We start from the raw sequence: 21426 nt of genomic DNA, 5'->3' as shown, positions 1-21426 counted from the left end.
TGAAATTATGGTTGGCATCACCATTGAGATAAAGGATATAGAAAACAAAGCATTTAAAAAATGTATAATGAGTGAAATTGCTGTGTGTTTTCTTCACTGTTCTTTCTTTTAATTATATATTCAAAATAAAGAATTATGTTTAGAATAGAGATCTTACTGTAATTGCTTTCTATTTTCATTAGAGATGAAAAGCTATCTGAGGATGTCACATGTCCCTGAGCAGTGTTTCTAGGTGCTCAAATTTGATTCTACAAAAGGTCATAATTTCTAATCTATAATTTCAGAACCTAAGACAATTTCTGCTCAGAAGCACATGTTGAACTTTCAGTGTGCCCAGAGGAAACATGTTTCTCATTGGAAAAAAAAATGTTTTAACGTACTAAAAAATAGAAGCATTTAGGACCTAAAGAAACCAGTGTATCAATTAGTGGCTGTTGTGTCTAGAACTGAAATAGCAGTATACCAGGCAAGTCCCACGAAAAGAGTGACTTTCCCCTAAGGTCTCATGATGGCGCCACTGCTCTATATATGCTCCAAGAAAGGACCTGTGCAAAGTCAACTGAACTTAGTAAAGGCTGAGGGCCCCTCAGAGTGGGAGGACAGCTGGCTAAGCCAAGACATACATGCAACATGATGGACAGGAGAAGAATAGGTAGAAAAGGTCAGCAACACAAGGCTCATCCCAGCATCTCGGACACAAGGAGAAATATTCTAGGGCTGGTCTAAGGTTAATTGTCGAGCTTTTTGGAAGATGGCGGAGGAGTAAGACATGGAGATCACCTTCCTCTCCACAGATACATCAAAAATACATCTACATGTGGAACAACTCCTACATAACACCTACTGAACACTGGCAGAAGACCTCAGACCTCCCAAAAGGCAAGAAACTCCCCAGGTACCTGGGTAGGGAAAAAGAAAAAAGAAAAAAAAAAAAAAAAAAACAGAGACAAAAGAATAGGGATGGGACCTGCACCTCTGGGAGGGAGCCATGAAGGAGGAAATGTTTCCACACACTAGGAAGCCCCTTCACTGGCAGAGATGGTGGGTGGGCGGGAGGGAAGCTTCGGAGCCACAGAGGAGAGCACACCAACAGGGGTGCGGAGGGCAAAGCAGAGAGATTCTCGCACAGAGGATTGGTGCCGACCAGCACTTACCAGCCTGAGAGGCTTGTCTGCTCAACCGCCGGAACGGGCGGGGGCTGGGATCTGAGGCTCGGGCTTTGGAGGTCAGATCCCAGAGAGAGGACTGGGGTTGGCTGCATGAACACAGCCTGAAGGGGGCTAGTGCACCACAAGTAGCCGAAGGGAGTCAGGGAAAAAGTCTGGACCTGCCAAAGAGGCAAGAGAGCATTGTTTTGGGGTGCGTGAGGAGACGGTATTCCTTCCCTGTGTGCCCACAGAAGGCAGAGCACTGCCTAAGTGAGCTTCAGAGATGGGTGTGAGCCGCAGCAATCAGCTTGGCCCCAGAGATAGGCATGAAATGATAATGCTGCTGCTGCAGCCACCAAAAATCCTGTGTGCAAGCACAGGTCACTATCCATACCCACCAGGAGCCTGTGTAGCCCACCACTGCCAGGGGCCTGTGATCCAGGGACAACTTCCCTGGGAGAACACACGGCGTGCCTCAGGCTGTTGCAATGTCATGCTGGCCTCTGCCACCACAGGCTTGCCCCGCATTCCAATTATGACTACAGTATCCCTCCCTCCCCCCAGCCTGAGAGAGCAAGAGAGCCCTAATCAGCCGCTGCTTTGACCCTCTCCTGTCTGGTCAGGAGAAGGTGCCTGAGGGCAAGCTACATGCAGAGGCGGGGCCAAAACCAAAGCTGAACCCCAGGAGCTGTGCAAGCAAAGAAAAGAAAGGGAAATCTCTCTGTGCAGCCACAGGAGCAGCAGATTAAATCCCCATAATCAATTTGATGTACCCTGCATCTGTGGAATATCTGAATAGACAACAAATGTTCCAAAAATTGAGGCAGTGGACTTTGGGAGCAAAAGTAGACTTGGGATTAGCTGTCTGAGACTGATTTGTTTCTGATTTTTATGTTTATCTTAGTTTAGTTTTTAGTGCTTGTTATCATTGGTGGATTTGTTTATTGGTTTGGTTGCTCTCTTCTTTTATTTTTTTATCTTTTTAAAATTTTATTATTATTTTATTTTACTTTATTTTATTCTTTTTCTTCCTTTTTTTTCTTCCTTTTATTCTTAGCTGCATGGTTGACAGGGCCTTGGTGCTCCAGCTGGGTGTCAGGCCTGAGCCTCTGAGGTGGGAGAGCCGAGTCCAGGACACTGGACCACCAGAGACCTCCCAGCCCCACGTAATATCAATCGCTGAGAGCTCTCCCAGAGATCTCCATCTCAACACTAACACCCAGCTCCCCCCAACAGCCAGCAAGCTCCAGTGCTGGACTCCCTATGCCAAACAACTAGCAAGACAGGAACACAACCCAACCCATTAGCAGAGAGGCTGCCTAAAATCATAATAAGCCCACAGACACCCCAAAACACACCACCGGACACGGTCCTGCCCACCAGAAAGAAAAGATCCAGTCTCACCCTAGAAAACAGTCACCAGTCCCCTCCACCAGGAAGTCTACACAAGCCATGGAACCAACCTCACCAACTGGGGGTAGACACCAAAACCAATGAGAGCTATGAACATTCACACTGTGGAAACGAGACCCCAAACACAGTAAGTTAAACAGAAAAGAAATACGCAGCAGATGAAGAAGCAAGGTAAAAAACCACCAGACCAAAGAAATGAAGAGGAAATAGGCAGTCTTCCTGAAAAAGAATTCAGAGTAATGAGAGTAAAGATGATCCAAAATCTTGGAAATAGAATGGAGAAAATACAAGAAACGTTAAACAAGGGGCTAGAAGAACTAAAAAGCAAACAAACAATGATGAACAACACAAATACATGAAATTAAAAATTCTCTAGAAGGAATCAATAGCAGAATAACTGAGGCAGAAGAACGCAAAAGTGACCTGGAAGATAAAATAGTGGAAATATCTACCGCAGAGCAGAATAAAGAAAAAAAAATGAAAAGAATTGAGGGCAGCCTCAGAGACCTCTGGGACAATATTAAATGCACCCACATTCGAATTATAGGGGTCCCAGAAGAAGAAGAGAAAAAGGAAGGGTCTGAGAAAATATTTGAAGAAATTATAGTTGAAAACTTCCCTAACATGGGGAAGGAAATAGTCAATCAAGCCTAGGAAGCACAGAGAATCCCATACAGGAAAAATCCAAGGAGAAACACGCCAAGACACATATTAATCAAAGTATCAAAAATTAAATACAAAGAAAAACTATTACAAGCAGCAAGGGAAAAACAACAAATAGAGCCTGTCACACAGAGTGAAGTAAGTCAGAAAGAGAAAAACAAATATCATATGCTAACACATATATATGGAATCTTAAAAAAGAAAAAAAAAGAAAAAAAAAGGTTCTGATGAACCTTGGGGCAGGACAGGAATAAAGACGCAGATGTAGAGAATGGACTTGAGGACATGAGGAGGGGGGAAGGGCAAGCTGGGACACAGTGAGAGAGTGGCATGGACATATATACACTACAAATGTGAAATAGATAGCTGGTGGGAAGCAGCCACATAGCACAGGGAGACCAGCTCAGTCCTTTGTGACCACCTAGAGGGGTGGGATAGGGAGGGTGGGAGGGAGGCGCCAGAGGGAGGGGATATGGGGATATATGTATACGTATAGCTGATTCACTTTATTATACAGCAGAAACCAACACAATATTGTAAAGCAATTATACTCCAATAAAGACATTAAAAAATAAAGTTAATTGTCTTCACTTTGATTCTCTTCAGAAAAATTCACACTTATGCCTTATTCCCTAACATTCCTTAGCCTTTAGACCATTTCTCTACAAAGACTTTGCAAATATATAACATTTATCATTTACTGAAATAGTAAAGACGTGCAGAGTGTCCCTCTAGAGACTGAAGGCTGGCTATAGGCAAAATATTTAGAACTCATTCAGGGATGGCAGATAGGTACCAACTGTGACTGACTTTTAGGAGCTGATTGGAATGAGGATGATGTCAAGCCTAGACCCAAGCTCAGTGGAAAATAACCCCATGACCCTTTAGCAAGGTATTGGATAGGCAGGCACAGGATACGGGATAGGGACATACAAAGATATTCACTTTTTAAAATGTATTTACCATATCTGGCTTAAATCACTTAACATGTTTTATTTTCCTATGGGATAGGTCATAACATTTTTTTCAAATCTCTAATTAATGATAAAATTTCATTAAAATGGTAAAATTTAAAAACATATTTAAAGTTATAAACACTTTCTAAAAATAATTTCTAACATAATCATCAGCCTGGCAGTTATAGAATACACCTCAGTTTTCTAATAAGTGAACACAGTAGGAAAGAAAAAGACAGAAACTTGAAACAAGCACAGTATTCTCAATAACAACCAGAGAAAACTCTGCTTACCATTGCCTAAAAGTGCTTAGCATGGTAGAAGGTGAGGGCCAATATGTAAAGCAATGATTCCTAAACTGTTAAACTTTGGCTAGGTAAAGATCATCTGATAATCTGATAAATTATATAAGCTCCTCTGCAAGAAAAATGCCATTTGTAAACCTATAAAAATATGAAAAAATTCTGAGGAGTCAATATCTTCCTGAAATTCATCCATTGACTTCAAATCCCTTGCTAAAGTGTGAAGAAATCCTGGTGAAATGGAAAAAAAACAAAAACCATAAAAAACAAATAAAACAACACTTTGCTTAGTGCCTGACAGATAACACGTGATCAATCAATAATTTTTGAGAAATGAATAAACATGAAGTCAGGAAGCTTAGATTGAAGTTGTGTTATCATAGATAAGTCACTTTAAATCTCTAGGCTTGGTTTCTTAAGAAATCTTGTACTTTTAGTGATTTTCAGTATTTGGAATATTCTCAATATTTTCAGAGAAAAACTAATGTTTAATAAATTTAAATTTGTTATGACTTCTGATAAGAAGCATGTCCTTTTGTTTGTTTGTTTGTTTTTTTGCTGTAGGCGGGCCTCTCACTGTTCTGGCCTCTCCCGTTGTGGAGCACAGGCTCCGGATGCGCAGGCTCAGCGGCCATGGCTCATGGGCCTAGCCGCTCCACGACATGTGGGATCTTCCCGGTTCGGGGCACGAACCCGTGTCCCCTGCATCGGCAGGTGGACTCTCAACCACTGCGCCACCAGGAAAGCCCAGCGTGTCCTTTTAAAACCTGCATATATACTCCATTATCTGGTGAATAATAAGAAAATAAGTGAGGCTAGCTGGCGTTTGTGCTTTAAAACATGGAAGGAGCAAGCCTGGAAAGTTGGGTTGATTTAGACAAGGTCAGTTTAATTTCTCCTGTTTCTTACCACAGAACATACCTCTATACTATAGTTTTAAAAACGAGTAGGTTAGATAATAATAATAATACAGGGAGTCAGAAAAAAAACCTCTGTTTCAAGCAGTTGCAAATTCTAAACTGAAAACAGCCTATTTTTGTACTGAAAATGCTTATGTTTTTTAAGCAAATGCATTGAATATTAGTCACCAACAGATTATATTTTATATCAACAAGTTATATTTCCAGCTACGCATATTTGCCCTTTTAATCTTTGAACTAGTACAGTAGAAAATATTTCTGAAAAGTATAATCTATAGATCCTCCTAAGAAGCAAAGTAGAAATATAACTGAAAAATGTGATATAGTAGAGTCACAGGACTTAGATTAGAATAAAACTCTGCCACTTACTAGTTCTATGATTTCAGATAAGTCTTTTACCTTCTCTAGGCCTTGTTTTTCTGATACATGCTAAGGTGACAGTATCAGCTGCCCTGGCTGACTCATAAAATTATTTTGAGGCACAAATTAATGTGTTTTGAAAATTAAAGTTTGTTAAATCATGGAAGAAAATAAAATCAGTAACCCCTTTAACCTCTTCTGTAAGGTGCCTATATTTTTAGGGCCCAAACTCACTTAACTGGAGATAAATTGACACATAACAAATGAATGGCACTGAAAATGCTTTTGCTCATTAAAAAATGGTTTAACACGTGGATGAGATAAATGTAAGTTAATGAAAGACACATGCACAAAAATTATCTTAATTTATACAGGGGTTTAAAAATTAAGGGACAACCGCTTCACGAAATTCCCTTATAGAAGACTCAAATCATCAGAAAATAATCTGACACTTGTTGGATCCATACTTAGGAATTCATGTGGCAATATTCCTGTTTTCAGAAGCAGATACCAGTTGAACACATCTGGTTTCTAGAGAAAATACCAATGAGAACACATGCCATTTTGATGTCAGAGTTTCAAAATGAGTGTTATCTGGTCTATCACCAAACACGGCAGAATAATTGTCAGAATTTTGATACAATGGTATAACTATGCTATAGAAATAGTTATCAAAGGAATAACTATAAATTTCTGTCAAATATACTTGAGCCAAGAAACTCTAAGTCAGTTCAATTTTAAATAAATAACTAAATAAATATTAAAATAAATAAATAAAATAGTGATGGTTTCAATCTGTTAATAAATTAGCTTTGCAAATAAATGTTTTGGTAGCCTGGAGTAATTGTCAAACTTCTCAAGGCCTCAATACCCTTATGGTAAAATGGATTCTACAACTTCTCCTCTCTGTCTCATGGAAATTGTAGTGAGGATCAAATGAAATAATGTACCTCACAGCACTGGGTAGAGTATAAAATGCTAAATACATATAAGGCATTATTTTTATCGATAGGCTATAAACTTCATGTAGGCAGTAACTTAAATAATTCATTATTGTATTTTAAACACTGAATAACAAACACATAGTTTTTATGAAGTTGGTTTTATTGGATAACTAATAGAAATAGTCGCAAAACCGGTATCCCTCACTGGAAATCTAACATGTCATAGTTCTTTTCATAAAACAGCTAGATGCATCCAAATAGAATGCCTCAGAAGATTGGAATGTAGGGGAAAAGATGGATACTGGGACCAAAAACATCTATGCATTTGAAGGTCAGGACATCAGCAAAGATTTTGCAAGTACCAGAGGACAAAGCAAGATGGATTATTCAATATGTGCTACAACTAGTAAGCAATAGAAAGATGGTCAGGAGTTTAGAGAGTGAAGAACAGACAATTAACAAAATGAAGAGCCAGTCACCAGGGAGACCACAGGAAGTAAGAGGAAGAAAGAAAAAAAAAAAAAGGCAGGGGAGAGGATTAGACACAGACCATGAACATGAATGTATAGGATAGATGTAAATCCTTTCTCAGTTATACACAATATCTACTTTATTGATGACCCTGGACCATTAACTTTTTAGGCCTCACTTTACACACACACCCGTCCCCCCCATTACACACATCATGTGTGTATATACATATACACACACAAATACTCAATGCATCATACGTATATACCTAAGTTGTTTTGAGGAGTAAGCATGTTTAGTGCTCAATATATATCAGCTGTTATCATTACTAGAGATTTTTTAATTCTACAGATTCAAGGTTACACGTCTAGAATGAAGCAATAAAAATTTTTTAAAGAAACAAATTTTGGGGGCATATTTACCATCAACATATCATATATTATTTTCTATAAATGTATACGTACTATAAACACAATATTAAATGAGGACTGACATGATGCTTATGATGCTCTTTAAAGAGAGCAAATGTTAGCAACATGACAGGTGGAAGAGAACCTTCAGCAAAGGCATAAATATATCGGTCTCCACACAGGTAAAGTCAGTCCAGGTAGTTGTCATGGCCAAAATATATGTTCAAAAGGCTTCCCACCCAGAATGTATCAAATCTTCAGCCTATAGAACATGAAAGTGAGTTCAGAAATAATTTCCAATTAAACTCAGCAACGTCTCCTTCTGAAAATCTGGTATCAAAACTCAAACAGTCTCGCATTCCCTACCTCAATAGGCAAGTTGATAAATTTAATTTTTGGTGACTAGGGAGCATTACATAAATGAAGTGAAGTGACCAAAACAACAACAACAAAAGTACGTAAGTGAAATTGAGTGGCTTACATTTTAAAATAAATGTTTAAGCTGCCCAGTAATCATATTTAGGGCAAATTAAAACAGTAATTTTGATTTTATAATTTCTCAAACAACAAAGTTTGTTACTGCTTTACTGCATGTATTATTTAGTAAATTACTGCGATGAACTGAATTGTGTCTCCCTCCAAACTCATATGTTGAAAGCCTATCCACTAATGTGACTTTACTAGAAGATGGGGCTTGTAAGGAGGTAATTAAGGTTAAATGAGGTCCTAAGGGTGGGACCGTGATATTGTAGGATTAGTGTCCTTATAAGGAGAGACATCAGTGAGCTCGCTAGTGCTCCTCCGTGTGAGGACACAGTGGGAAGGTGGCTGCTGCTAACCAGGAAGAGGGTTCTCACTAGAGACCAAACCCTGCCAGACTTGATCTCAGACTTTCCAGCCTCCAGACTTTGAGAAAATAAATTTCTATTGTTTAAGCCACTGTGTCCATGGTATTTTTTTATGTCAGCCTGAGCAGACTAACATATTTATTTACTTATTTATTTATTCTTGTTTCTTTAATGAGAATACCCAGTTCTCTGGGTATTCCTAAAGTCTTAATTAAACACAACAATTTTTTTTTCTTACTACACTGATGGGATAGTCAACTGTTATAATTTTCTTAAGAAAGTTGACCTCAGCAAGATGAAGGGCTAGGAGATCCCAACGCTTTTCTCCTCGTCTCAAAAAACCCAGCAAAAACAGTAAAGGAACTATAAACTGATGAAAATATCTCAGGAAAAGCTCTAGACTGCAGTGAGGAAGTAGCAAAAACACTGTAGAGCTCAAAAACTGATGATGGTTGCATAGGAAGCATTTTACCTTCATCACTCCATCTCCCAGTCTAGAGCAGCTTAGTGCCAGGAGGGGTCCCCACAGAATAACTTCACTGCACAGGTAAAAGGAGAGCAGGAGAACCCCTGCAACCTTCACCACTGTGGATTCATATAGTTTTCACCAACACTGATCCTGATGATGGAGCATCTCAGAGTCTCTGCTGCTGAATCTCATCCCCAGGGCTGGAGTTATTGTTGCATGAGACCTGCCCTCAAGGGCCCCCAGTAGCCATTCTCTGGGATTGGGATGCCCCAGCATGTTGCCTCATATGAGACTGGAGCTGCTATACTGCTCTGAGATCTGCCTCACTGAGTTCTCAGTTCCCAGCTCTGACTCATCATTTCTGGGGACCAGCTGACTGATGCTCTGAGTCCCACCCTAGGGTCCCAGGTCATAGCTCTGAACTGTTAGTGCCAGGGCTATGCTGCTGCTGGTCTGAGCCCCATTCTCTGGGTCCAACCAGGGATATGTTACTGCTCTTCTGTGACTGCCCCCTGGGGCCAAAGTTGGGACTTTGTTCCATCATCCCAAGACTGTGCTGCTACTGTACCCTGACCCCAAGCCATTGTGCACCCTATCATCCCAGGGTCCATGCTGCTGCTGTATCCTCCCTGCCTGCTCCCAATCTGAGTCACTGTGGAGAGTCCCAGAGACTCAGACTACAGTTCCCCAGAGATTTGCAGATACTTACACAATGGACACCAATGCCATTGCTGCACAAGTGTACCTGTGCCTCAGGACCCTGGTACTGTTGTAGTTCCACATGCATCTGATCCTAGGACTGTGGCTCCACTACTGCTCTGAGTGCCAGCACACCAGACCAGCCAATAAGAGGGATCCCCTTGGCTAGAACATCTTCCCATAAGTGAAAAAGGAGACTAGGAGAATCTCAGCAGTCTTTGCCACTCAGGAAGTCAATAACCTTAGCCACCACCACCAACCACAGGACCTCGGCCATCTTGAGCACAGTGGACCCCTACAGTCTGTGCTAACATTGACCTCAGCAGATGGAGATGCATGGAAACTATTCTGCTGTGCTCTTTCAGGAATAAAAGGTACCCTCACAACCACACTTGGGGAAAGTCTTTCCTTACCAAAGCCAGGCCATTTGTGACAACCTAAGTGAAATAAACCAGACAGAGAAAGAAAATACTGTATATTGTCACTTATATGGGGAATCTTCAAAAAAAAAAGGCTGATTTTATAGGAACAAAGAATTGAATGGTGGTTGCAAGGAGCAGAGAGGAGGGAAATGATGTGATGGATGTCAAAGTGTACAAATTTGCATTTATAAGAAGAATAAGTTCTGAGGATCAAATGTATAGCATGGTGACTGTGGTTAATAACGGGGTATTTATCATTCAAAATTGCTGAGAGTAGATCTAAATCTTTCTCACTACACACACGGAAAATAGTTAACTATGTGTGAGGTGAGGGATGTGTTCATTATTTTGATCTTGGTAATCATTCCACAATGTATTTGTACATCAAATCGTCATGCTGTACACTTTAAATATATATGATTATATTTGTCAGTTATTCCTCATTCAAGTTAAAAAATCCAAACTCCAAAAATAATGTGTATTAGGTTTCAATAACATTACAATTTTTCAATAATTTTAGTGAATTACTTTATAGTTACATACATTCAGTAAAAACTACACTTTGAGATAAAAATAAGAACACATTTTTCATCAGAGCATAAATTAGAATCATCATACACACAATTTTAACATTTTATATTGGAGTATAGTTGATTAAAAATGGTGTGCTAGTTTCAGGTGTACAGCAAAGTGATACAGTTATACATATACATGGATCTATTCTTTTTCAAATTATTTTCCCATTTAGGTTGTTACATAATATTAAGCAGCATTCTCTGTGCTATACAGTAGGTCCTTGTTGGTTATGCATTTTAAATACAGCAGTGTGTACATGTCAATCTCAAACTCCCTAACTATATCTCCCCTGCCACCCTTGCCCCTGGTGATCATACGTTTGTTCTCTAAATCTGTGAGTCTATTTCTGTTTTGTAAATAAGTTCATTTGTATCACTTTTTTTAGATTCCACATATAAGCGATAACATACAATATTTGTCTTTCTCTATCTGACTTACTTCACTCAGTATGACAATCTCTAGGTCCATCCATGTTGCAGCAAATGGCATTATTTCATTCTTTTTAATGGCTGAATAATATTCCATTGTATATATGTGCCACATCTTCTCTATCCACATATATTTATAAGGAAAAAATTCACTTTTGGTATACATATAAAATTACACTTTTAAATTTTTATGAAGAAATTATAACTAAAGGATACTTTTATGTTTTAAGAAAGCAGAATATGTATAATATATAATCTATATTTACATACATATGTTAATCACAAAGCAGATTATGCCTAATACAAAAGGAACTAAACAGAAATACAAAATATTTCAAAATATTGAGTGTGCTCCAAGTGATGGGATTTGAAGTGTTTTTTTTTTTTTTGGCCTTATACATTTAGACATGTTTTGAAATTGTTCTATACTGAAAAAATAATTCTTCTGAAATTAAAAAAATAAGTATATGTAAAAGTAAAATAGAGGAGCAAAATGGAGGGTAGGTATTCCAGAGAATATCAACTCCAAATTGAATCAAGGAAGATAAAAAGTAACTCAAGTCCTGGGCAAATAATAATCTGCAGGGCCTCAATTCTTTCCTTAGTACAGAATGTTTACTGCTGCTGGCAGCCTTCCCTAATCAAAAGCCAGCTCTCAAACATTAATAAGGACACTGAATTTATCAATATGTCTTGCAATTGTCAGCACATGCCATTATTTTTAAGATAAATTCATGTGCTTTAGCAGCAGCCATTGCTCCTTCAAAGATTATCTTCACTAAAAACCATCAAATCTATTCAAAACTGAATAGATTCTCAGGAAACTACTTTCAGGGAAATAAAATATTTTGCTACTTATCTCAGTATTCAGCAAGTTATTGCCAAAAATATTTGTGGACTCATTTTAATAGGTGCATGGATGGATTCCTGTGGTCACAGACATTAGCTTCTACTCTCTACTGCCCTGACCTATCTACTTATGTATCCATGTACATACGTATGTATGTATGGATGTATTCATTCATTTATTTAACATATGTTTATACAATGCTTAAAATGTGCACTGTTGATATAAAACTAAGTAAATGAGACGACATAAATGTAAGTTGTCATCTAGATGAGTGGATGAGTACATTATAGCAGAAATTTTTGGTTGCCTCTCCATTAACAATTAGATTTCTTTACTTCTAAAAAGAAGCAACATTTCACAGTAGAAGATGAAAACACCAAAGTCTCACTTTTGCATGGGGTCATGCCCAAGTTTGGGGAGACTTCTCAAAAAATGTTCCTCCTTTACAAAAATTATGACAGTCCAGGACAAGCATCTCCCCCCACACCCTTTTCTTCTTTGACTTTGTACACAGGTATATAGTTCTTTAGACACTATCACTATATAATGACGAATCAAAGCTTAGAACAAGTCAGTTATGTGAGGATCATGATATGAAAAAGTCTGAAACACAAACAAACAAAAAACTCTGGGTCCTTGTTGACATTGTTTAGCTACTGAATAAGTTAATTTAACTACTAAAATTGCCATGCTTCTAGAACTCATGTTATTGGAGTTAATAAAAATTAAACAGTGTTTTGGGGCGAGAATATGGGAAGACATCCTAATTTATGCAACTTCATGGTCTATTCATACACAATTCACTTGATTTCATATAAAAGTGCTCTTCTCAAAGTGGCCTAAAATAACAAGGCTTATGAATAATGTCTCATTTTTTCAAGTAATACAGATTTGCAACAAATCTTGATTTTGGTAATTTCTGAAAGTTGATAAATTACTAATCTATATTTAACAACTGTCATATTACAAAGAAGTAAATCATGGAAAATTATTGGATCTCCTCATGCTTTTCTCCCAACTTTTCTTTCTATAACTCTTCAATTTGAGAAATGAAATTTAAAAAGCCTCATATGATCTTCTATCTTACATAAATCTTCCAGGCTAATACCTAAAACTTATCAGCTCTAGGGAGCTTGGAATTCTCTTATTATATTCTTGATCTTATTAAGTTAACCAAATCAGAGAACTACATGTTTCTTTGCAAATGTGAACACACACAAACATGCACTAGTTTTTTTTTTGCCAATTTCAATTATTTATTATTGATGACTGCAAAAAGCTAAGGCCAAGCTGAATGTAAAAGTTAAGATACCCTGAGCTTAAGAGTCTTAGTATGAAAGATTGAAGGTACACAGGCAAATATCTTGGATTTTATACTTTTATCTTATCTATTTATCACATGCAATGAGCAGTGCTGAGAGTCAGCAGTAAGCATTAATGAGAATTAATTCAAAGTTTTCTTGGTGTGCTGGAGAATATCTTGTTATAGATGAGGTTAAAGGAATGGCAGGAAGCATACTTATGAAAGACTAAATGGCAAAATGTGCCCAGATTCATGACTTGCATGGAATAAGGATTTAATAGATATTGGTTTACATAACAGGAACACCTTTCCATGATTCTAAGCCAAAAATAAATGTGTTGGAGAAGAGTGAGAAGTCATTTCTTACTGTTTTAATCAGAAAAATTAAAGGATTTTCCAACCATTAGATAACGTGAAGAATTTTCTGTACTTTAAACCTGATATTCATAGATTGGGATGATCATTGTAGTGAACACATTTTTGAAAAATAGATATTACTCACAAAGTAATTTGCACTTATTTATTAAACAAATTATTATTCCTACTACTAAGAGCCTAATACTCTATCACTCTACTGCATTTGGGAATGCAGACGGCACAATTAAAGGCACCTGCTTCTATCTCCTTTGCTCAATGGAGATAAAAGGAAATATCTCTATTAGTTTCTTCTTGCTACTATAACAAAATACCATGAACTAAGTGGCTTAAACAACAACACAATTTATTCTCTTTTTGTTCTGAAAGTCAGAAGTTTGAAATGAATTTTATGGAACAAAATCAAGGTGTTGAAAGGGCAGTTTTTTCTGGAGGCTATGGGGGAAAATCCTTTACATTGTCTTTCCTCCCCCAGCTTCCGTGGTTACATAATCTTCTTTTTACTTAGGCAGTCCTGTCTTACTCCTATTAAAAACTTGTGCGATTATACTAGATAACTTAGGATAATCTTCCCATCTCAAGATCCTTAACTGAATCACCTCTGCAAATTCTCATTTGCCATAAAATATAACATTCACAGGTTCCAGGGATTAGCAAGTGGATATATTTGGGAGGCCATTAGTCAGTCAACCATAATGATAGTTTGTGATAGATGTCTACCTATACATAGGCATTGATAGTCTTAAAAAGTATCAATAACCAAAATCAATCAACCATGATTAAACATGAAGACTATAATAAGAAGATTTATATAGGCAAGAAGATTTATATAGGCATCTCTGGAAGTCAAGAATGTAAGTCACCAGTGGACCTCATCTGTGGAAACTTGTTCAGTATATGTTCTCCTTAATGTAAATATACTGAAAGACATGCCTCAATGTTGAATTAAAGTAATTGAAGCATACAAAGGGACTTTAAACACTTTGGAATGAAGCCTGCCTTTGATTAAGAATGTACCTAGGAAAACATATCTGTACTTATCTCCATTAATTAAGTAGGCAATAAAATGAAAACACCTTCAATTCAGTCAAGTACAACTTTAATTCTTGTGAAAATCTGGAAATTAAATTTAAGCTAAATGATATTTTAGATAGCTTAGGTATTGAGCTAGCCAGTTGGAGGGGGTAGGGAGGAAGATGCTTACCTTAAATAATAAATCTTTCTTCCCATAACGAAGCTCCTTCAGCTGGCCTTGGATTTTTTTTGACTGTAAAAAAAAAAAAAAAAAGGATTAGTGACTTAATTTCATTTATATTTTCAAAATTGAAGATTAAAATTCTTTTAAACTGCATAAGAATGAATTTTGCAGCCAAAGAAAAAAGAGCTCAACTAGTTTGGAAGTGAAACAGAAAAGCTTAATCTTTGCTTTGGGAGTCAGACATCCAGCTATTCTAGGCAGGAAGAGAAAACCAAAACCTGTTCAAAGGAAGCATATTGTTTAAAAGGTAATATTTTTAAAAAGTGGCTTATTGTTCCTCTCTTCAGCTTGTTCCACTCTCCCTGCCAAAAAAAAAACAAACACACACAGAATTTGAGTCACCTAAACATGTCCAACAATTAACCTTTAGGTGCTAAATATATCTATGGATATGTATGCCTCAGTTTTCACTGCTTATTTTCAATTAAATGAATTTTTTAAGATTAAATATGCATAAGATTCAGTTGACAATCAACTTTAAATTTGACATACGTACAAAAGGAAGGTAGCAAGCAAATGTGACATGAGATGAGGGAAGTAGCTAGAATGCTAAGATGCTAAGGTGAAGAGTGTTTGCCCTTTAGAATAATGCACTTGTTAAGAGGACCATTACAAACATAAAAGTACTTATAACAAAGAAATCTTTCCCAGGAGACATGTTTGTTTACTGTTTGGAATATGTTCTGGTGAGCCACAGATGCTGATCTAGCATTCCTATTTTTCCAAAGCAGACTCAATTTCAAACATTCTAACATTATGATCTCAATTATTTGTCTTTCTACATGTAAGATTATAGGTTCTAATTCTTCAGTAGGATAAAAAGAACACATGCAAATAGATTATCATAGTCACATGAAAATGATATTTGAAAAAATAGTTAAGTGGGAATGCCAAATGGTTTAGTCATTTTGGGAAACTGTTTGGCAGCTTCTTATAAATATAAATTATACAGAAATTCTTTCTAGGTTATCTACCTAAGAGAAATTATAATATATACACAAATATTTACAGTATATTTATTCATAATAGTCAAAAGCTGGAAATATCCCACATGTCCATTAACTGATGAATAATAAACAAATTATGGTACATCCATGAAATGAAATACTAAAATACGGTTAGGCGTTTTTTAAAATAAATTAAGTCTGAAACGTAACAATATAGATGTATTTCAAATGTATTAGACTATGTGAAAGAATCCAGTCGCTAAAAGCTATATTTTGTATAATACCATATATATGATATTCTAGAAAAGACAAAAGACTAGGGACATAAATCAGGTTAGTAGCTGACGTGGACTGGGGGTTGGCGGTAGAAATTATAAAATATCAAGTGGGAACTTTGGAGGTGATGAAAAATATTCTCTGTCCTGAATACTGATCAAACCCATTAAAGTATATATGATGAATTCTATGTAAATTACATCTCACTAAAATATGTAAATTATATCTCAATAAAATTTAATTTTAAAAGTTGCTGGCCATAATAGTCACATGTAAAAAATTGAACATTCTCTAGCACCATATACAAAAGTAAACTCAAGATGGATTAAAGATATAAATGTAAGACTGGATACTATAAAACTCCTAGAGCAAAACATAGGCAGGACATAAATCATTGCAGTAATTTTTTGGATCCATCTCCTAAAGCAAAGGAAACAAAAGCAAAAATAAACAAGTGAGACCTAATTAAATGTAAAAGCTTTTGCACAGCAAAGGAAACCATCCACAGAATGATAAGACAACCTATTGAATGGGAGAAGATATTTGTGAATGATATGACTGATAAGGAGTTAATATCCAACATATACAAATAGCTCGTACAACTCAACATCAAACAACAACAACAACCTTGTTTAAAAATGGGCAGAAGACTAATGAGAACCTACTGTATAGCACAGGGAACTCTACTCAATGCTCTGTGGTGATCTAATGGGAAGGAAATCTAAAAAAGCAGGGATATGTGTGTAACTGATTCACTTTGCTGCAGATCAGAAAATAACACAACATTGTAAAGCAACTATACTCCAATAAAAATTTTTTAAATAAGGGGCAGAAGAACTGAATAGACCCTTTTCCAAAGATGAAATGCAGATGGCCAACAGACACATGAAAAGATGCTCAACACTGCTAATCATCAAGGACATGCAAATCAAAACCAGAAAGAGATATCACCTCACACCTGTCCGAATGGCCATGATCAAAAAGTCTACAAATAACAAATGTTGGCAAGGAGGTGGAGAAAAGAGAACCCTAGTATACTGTGGCTGGTATTTTAAGTTGGTGAAGCTACTATGGAAAACAATGTGGTGCTTACTCAAACAACTAAAAATAGAACTACCATATGACCCAGCAATCCCACTGTTGGGTATATATTTGAAGAAAATGAAACCACTAATTCAAAAAGATACATGCACTCCAATGTTCATAGCAGCATTACTTCAATAGCCAAGATATGGAAGCAACTTAAGTGTTCACCAACAGATGAATGGATAAAAAGAATGTGGTATAAATATATACAATGAAACATTATTCAGCCATAAAAAAGAATTAAATTTTGCCATTTGCAATATGGTGGATGGACCTAGAGGGTATTATGCTTAGTGAAATAAGTCAGACAGAGAAAGACAAATACTCTATGTTATCACTTATATGTGGAATCTACAAAACAAAACAAAACAAATAAATCTAAATAAAAAAAACAGAAACAGACTCATAGATATAGAGAACAAACTAGCGGTTACCAATGGGGAGGAGGAGGTAGGGAAGGGCAAGGCAGGTGTATGGGATTTAGAGTTACCAACTATCATGCATAAAATAAATAAGCAACAAGGATATATTGTACAGAACAGGCAAATATAGCCATTATTTTGTAATAATTTTAAATGAAGTATAATCTATAAAAATATTGAATCCCTATGTTGCACACCTGAAACCAATATAATATTGGAAATCAACTATACCTCAATAAAAAAGAAAAGAGGAAAGTAGGATAAAACAAGTACACCTTCAGTTTAGATGTAGGATTTAATACAGACTTAATTTCTTGGCTATTTTTTGAACTTAGCTTTAAAAAATTCTATCCTGTAATGAAATGGTTGCCAGACTTTAATGTGCACTAGAATCACCTGGAGGGCTTCTTCAAACAGAATAAGTCAGTGAAACTATTCTATACGATACTGTAAGGGTGGTTATATGTTATATGTTTGTCAAACTCTACAGAATGTAAGCAACTAAGAATGAAACCTAAACTCAACTAGGGACTCTGGGTGATAATGATGTGTCAATGCAGTTTCACTGATTATAGCAGATTTACCGCTCTGCTGGAGGATGCTGCTAATGGGGGGCTGAGTGGGGGCAGGGAGTACCTGGGAGCTCTCTGAACTTTTTGCTAAATTTTGCTGTGAACGTAAAGCTTCTCTAAAAAAATTAAATCTACTTAAAAAACAAAAAATAGAGGAGGAGCTTCAAGACGGTGGAAGAGTAAGATGCGGAGATCACCTTCTTCCCCACAAATACATCAGAAATACATCTACACGTGGAACAACTCCTACAGAACACCTACTGAACACTGGCAGAAGACCTCAGACCTCCCAAAAGGCAAGAAACTCCCCCACGTACCTGGGTAGGGCAAAAGAAAAAAGAATAAACAGAGACAAAAGAATAGGGACGGGACCTGCACCAGTGGGAGGGAGCTGTGAAGGAGGAAAGGAAGCCCCTTCCACTAGGAAGCCCCTTCGTGGGCGGAGACTGCGGGTGGCGGAGGCGTGAAGCTTCGGAGCCACGGAGGAGAGCGCAGCAACAGGGATGCAGAGGGCAAAGCGGAGAGATTCCGTCACAGAGGATCGGTGCCGACCAGCACTCACCAGCCCAAGAGGCTTGTCTGCTCACCCGCCGGGGTGGGCGGGGCTGGGAGCTGAGGCTCGGGCTTCAGTCGGAGCGCAGGGAGAGGACTGGAGGCGTGAACACAGCCTGAAGGGGCTAATGCGCCACAGCTAGCCGGGAGTGAGTCTGGGGAAAAGGTCTGGACCTGCAGAAGAGGCAAGAGATTTTTTCTTGCCTCTTTGTTTCCTGGTGCGCAAGGAGAGGGGATTCAGAGCACCGCTTATAGGAGCTCCAGAGACGGGCGCGAGCCGTGGCTATCAGCGGGGACCCCAGAGACGGGCATGAGATGCTAAAGCTGCTGCTGCCGCCACCAAGAAGCCTGTGTGCACGCACAGGTCACTATCCACACCTACCCGCCAGGGAGCCTGTGCATCTCGCCACTGCCAGGGTCCTGTGATCCAGGGACAACGTCCCGGGAGAACTCACGGCGCACCTCAGGCTGGTGCAACGTCACGCCGGCCTCTTCCACCGCAGGCTCGCCCCGCACTCTGTACCCCTCCCTCCCCACGGCCTGAGTGAGCCAGAGCCCCCGAATCAGCTGCTTCTTTAACCCCGTCCTGTCTGAGCGAAGAATAGACACCCTCAGGCGACCTACACGCAGATGCAGGTCCAACTCCAAAGCTGAGCCCTGGGAGTTGTGTGAACAAAGAAGAGAAAGGGAAATCTCTCACAACAGTCTCAGGAGCAGCGGATTAAATCTCCACAATCAACTTGATGTACCTGCACCTGTGGAATACCTGAATCGACAACGAATCATCCCAAATTGAGGGGGCGGACTTTGGGAGAAACGATATATATATTTTTTTCCCTTTTTCTCTTTTTGGGAGTGTGTATGTGTATGCTTCTGTTTGTGATTTTGTCTGTATAGCTTTGCTTTTACCATTTGTCCTAGGGTTCTGTCTGTCGGCTTTTATTTTTTTATTTTTTATTTATTTCTTTTTTAGTATAGTTTTTAGCACTTGTTATCACTGGTGGATTTGTTTTTTGGCTTGATTACTCTCTTCTTTCTTTCTTTCTTTTCTTATTACTTATACAACATTTTTTAAATAATTATTTTTTATTTTTTATTTTATTTCACTTTATTTTATTTTATCTTCTTCTTTCTTTCTTTCTTTTCTCCCTTTTATTCTGAGCCATGTGGATAACAGGTTCTTGGTGCTCCAGCCAGGCATCAGGGCTGTGTCTCTGAGGTGGGAGAGCCAACTTCAGGACACTGGTCCACAAGAGACCTCCCAACTCTATGTAATATCAAATGGTGAATATCTCCCAGAAATCTCCATCTCAATGCCTAGACCCAGCTCCAATCAATGACAAGCAAGCTACAGTGCTGGACACCCTATGCCAAACAACTAGCAAGACAGGAACAAAACCCCATCCATTTGCAGAGAGGCTGCCTAAAATCATAATAAGGCCACAGACACCCCAAAACACACCACCAGACGTGGACCTGTCCACCAAAAAGACAAGATCCAGCCTCATCCACCAGAACACAGACAACAGTCCCCTCCACCAGGAAGCCTATACAACCCACTGAACCAACCTTAGCCACTGGGGGCAGACACCAAAAAAAAAAGGGAACTAAGAACCTGAAACCTGCAAAAAGGAGACCCCAAACACAGTAAATTAAGCAAAATGAGAAGACAGAGAAACACACAGCAGATGAAGGACCAAGGTAAAAACCCACCAGACCTAACAAATGAAGTGGAAATAGGCAGTCTAACTGAAAAAGAATTCAGAATAATGATAGTAAACATGATACAAAATCTTGGAAATAGAATGGAGAAAATACAAGAAACATTTAGCAAGTATCTAGAAGAACTAAAGAGCAAACACACAATGATGAACAACACAATAAATGAAATTTAAAATTCTCCAGAAGGGATCAATAGCAGAATAACTGAGGCAGAAAAACAGAAGAGTGAAAAGTAGTGGAAAAAACTACCACAGAGGAGAATAAAGGAAAAAAGAATGAAAAGAATTGAGGACAGTCTCAGAGACACCTGGGACAACATTATACACATGAACATTCAAATTATGCGGGTCCCAGAAGAAGAAGAAAAAGAGAAAGGGACTGAGAAAATATTTGAAGAGATTATAGTTGAAAACTTCCCTAATATGGGAAAGGAAATAGCCAGTCAAGTACAGGAAGTGCAGAGAATCCCATACAGGATAAATCCAAGGAGAAACACGCCAAGACACATATTAATCAAACTATCAAAAATTAAATACAAAGAAAAAGTATTAATAGCAGCAAGGAAAAAACAACAAATAACACACAAGGGAATCCACATAAGGTTAACAGCTGCTTTTTCAGCAGAAACTCTGCAAGCCAGAATGGAGTCACAGGACATATTTAAAGTGATGAAGGAGAAATACCTACAACCAAGATTACTCTACCCAGCAAAGAACTCATAAAGAATTGATGGAGAAATTAAAAACTTTACAGACAAGCAAAATCTAAGAGAATTCAGCACCACCAAACCAGCTTTACAACAAATGCTAAAGGAACTTTTCTAGGCAGGAAATACAAGACAAGGAAAAAACCTAAAATAACAAACACAGAACAGTTCAGAAAATGGTAATAGGAACATACATATCAATAACTACCTTAAATGAAAATGGATTAAATGCTTCAAACAAAAGACACAGACTGGCTGAATGGATACAAAAACAAGACCTGTGTATATGCTATATACAAGAGACCCACTTCAGACCTAGGGACACATA

General features: G+C 38.0%; 1 protein-coding gene across 1 annotated transcript in view; it reads right to left on the bottom strand.

Moving 5' to 3' along the window:
- Positions 1-21426, bottom strand: part of LUZP2 (leucine zipper protein 2) — a gene marked incomplete at both ends in the record, with an annotated part of 467601 nt that overhangs the window by 108735 nt on the left and 337440 nt on the right. The window contains one exon of the mRNA XM_081240711.1: positions 14762-14824. Within this exon, the coding sequence (XP_081096837.1) occupies positions 14762-14824 (63 nt within the window). The remainder of the gene's footprint in view (positions 1-14761; positions 14825-21426) is intronic.

This window comes from Mesoplodon bidens, assembly GCF_964165515.1.
Source record: "Mesoplodon bidens genome assembly, chromosome: 7".
Classification (NCBI taxonomy): domain Eukaryota; kingdom Metazoa; phylum Chordata; class Mammalia; order Artiodactyla; family Ziphiidae; genus Mesoplodon; species Mesoplodon bidens.
The sequence above is the reverse complement of the archived record's forward strand: the minus strand, read 5'-3'. Positions and strand labels throughout refer to the sequence as shown.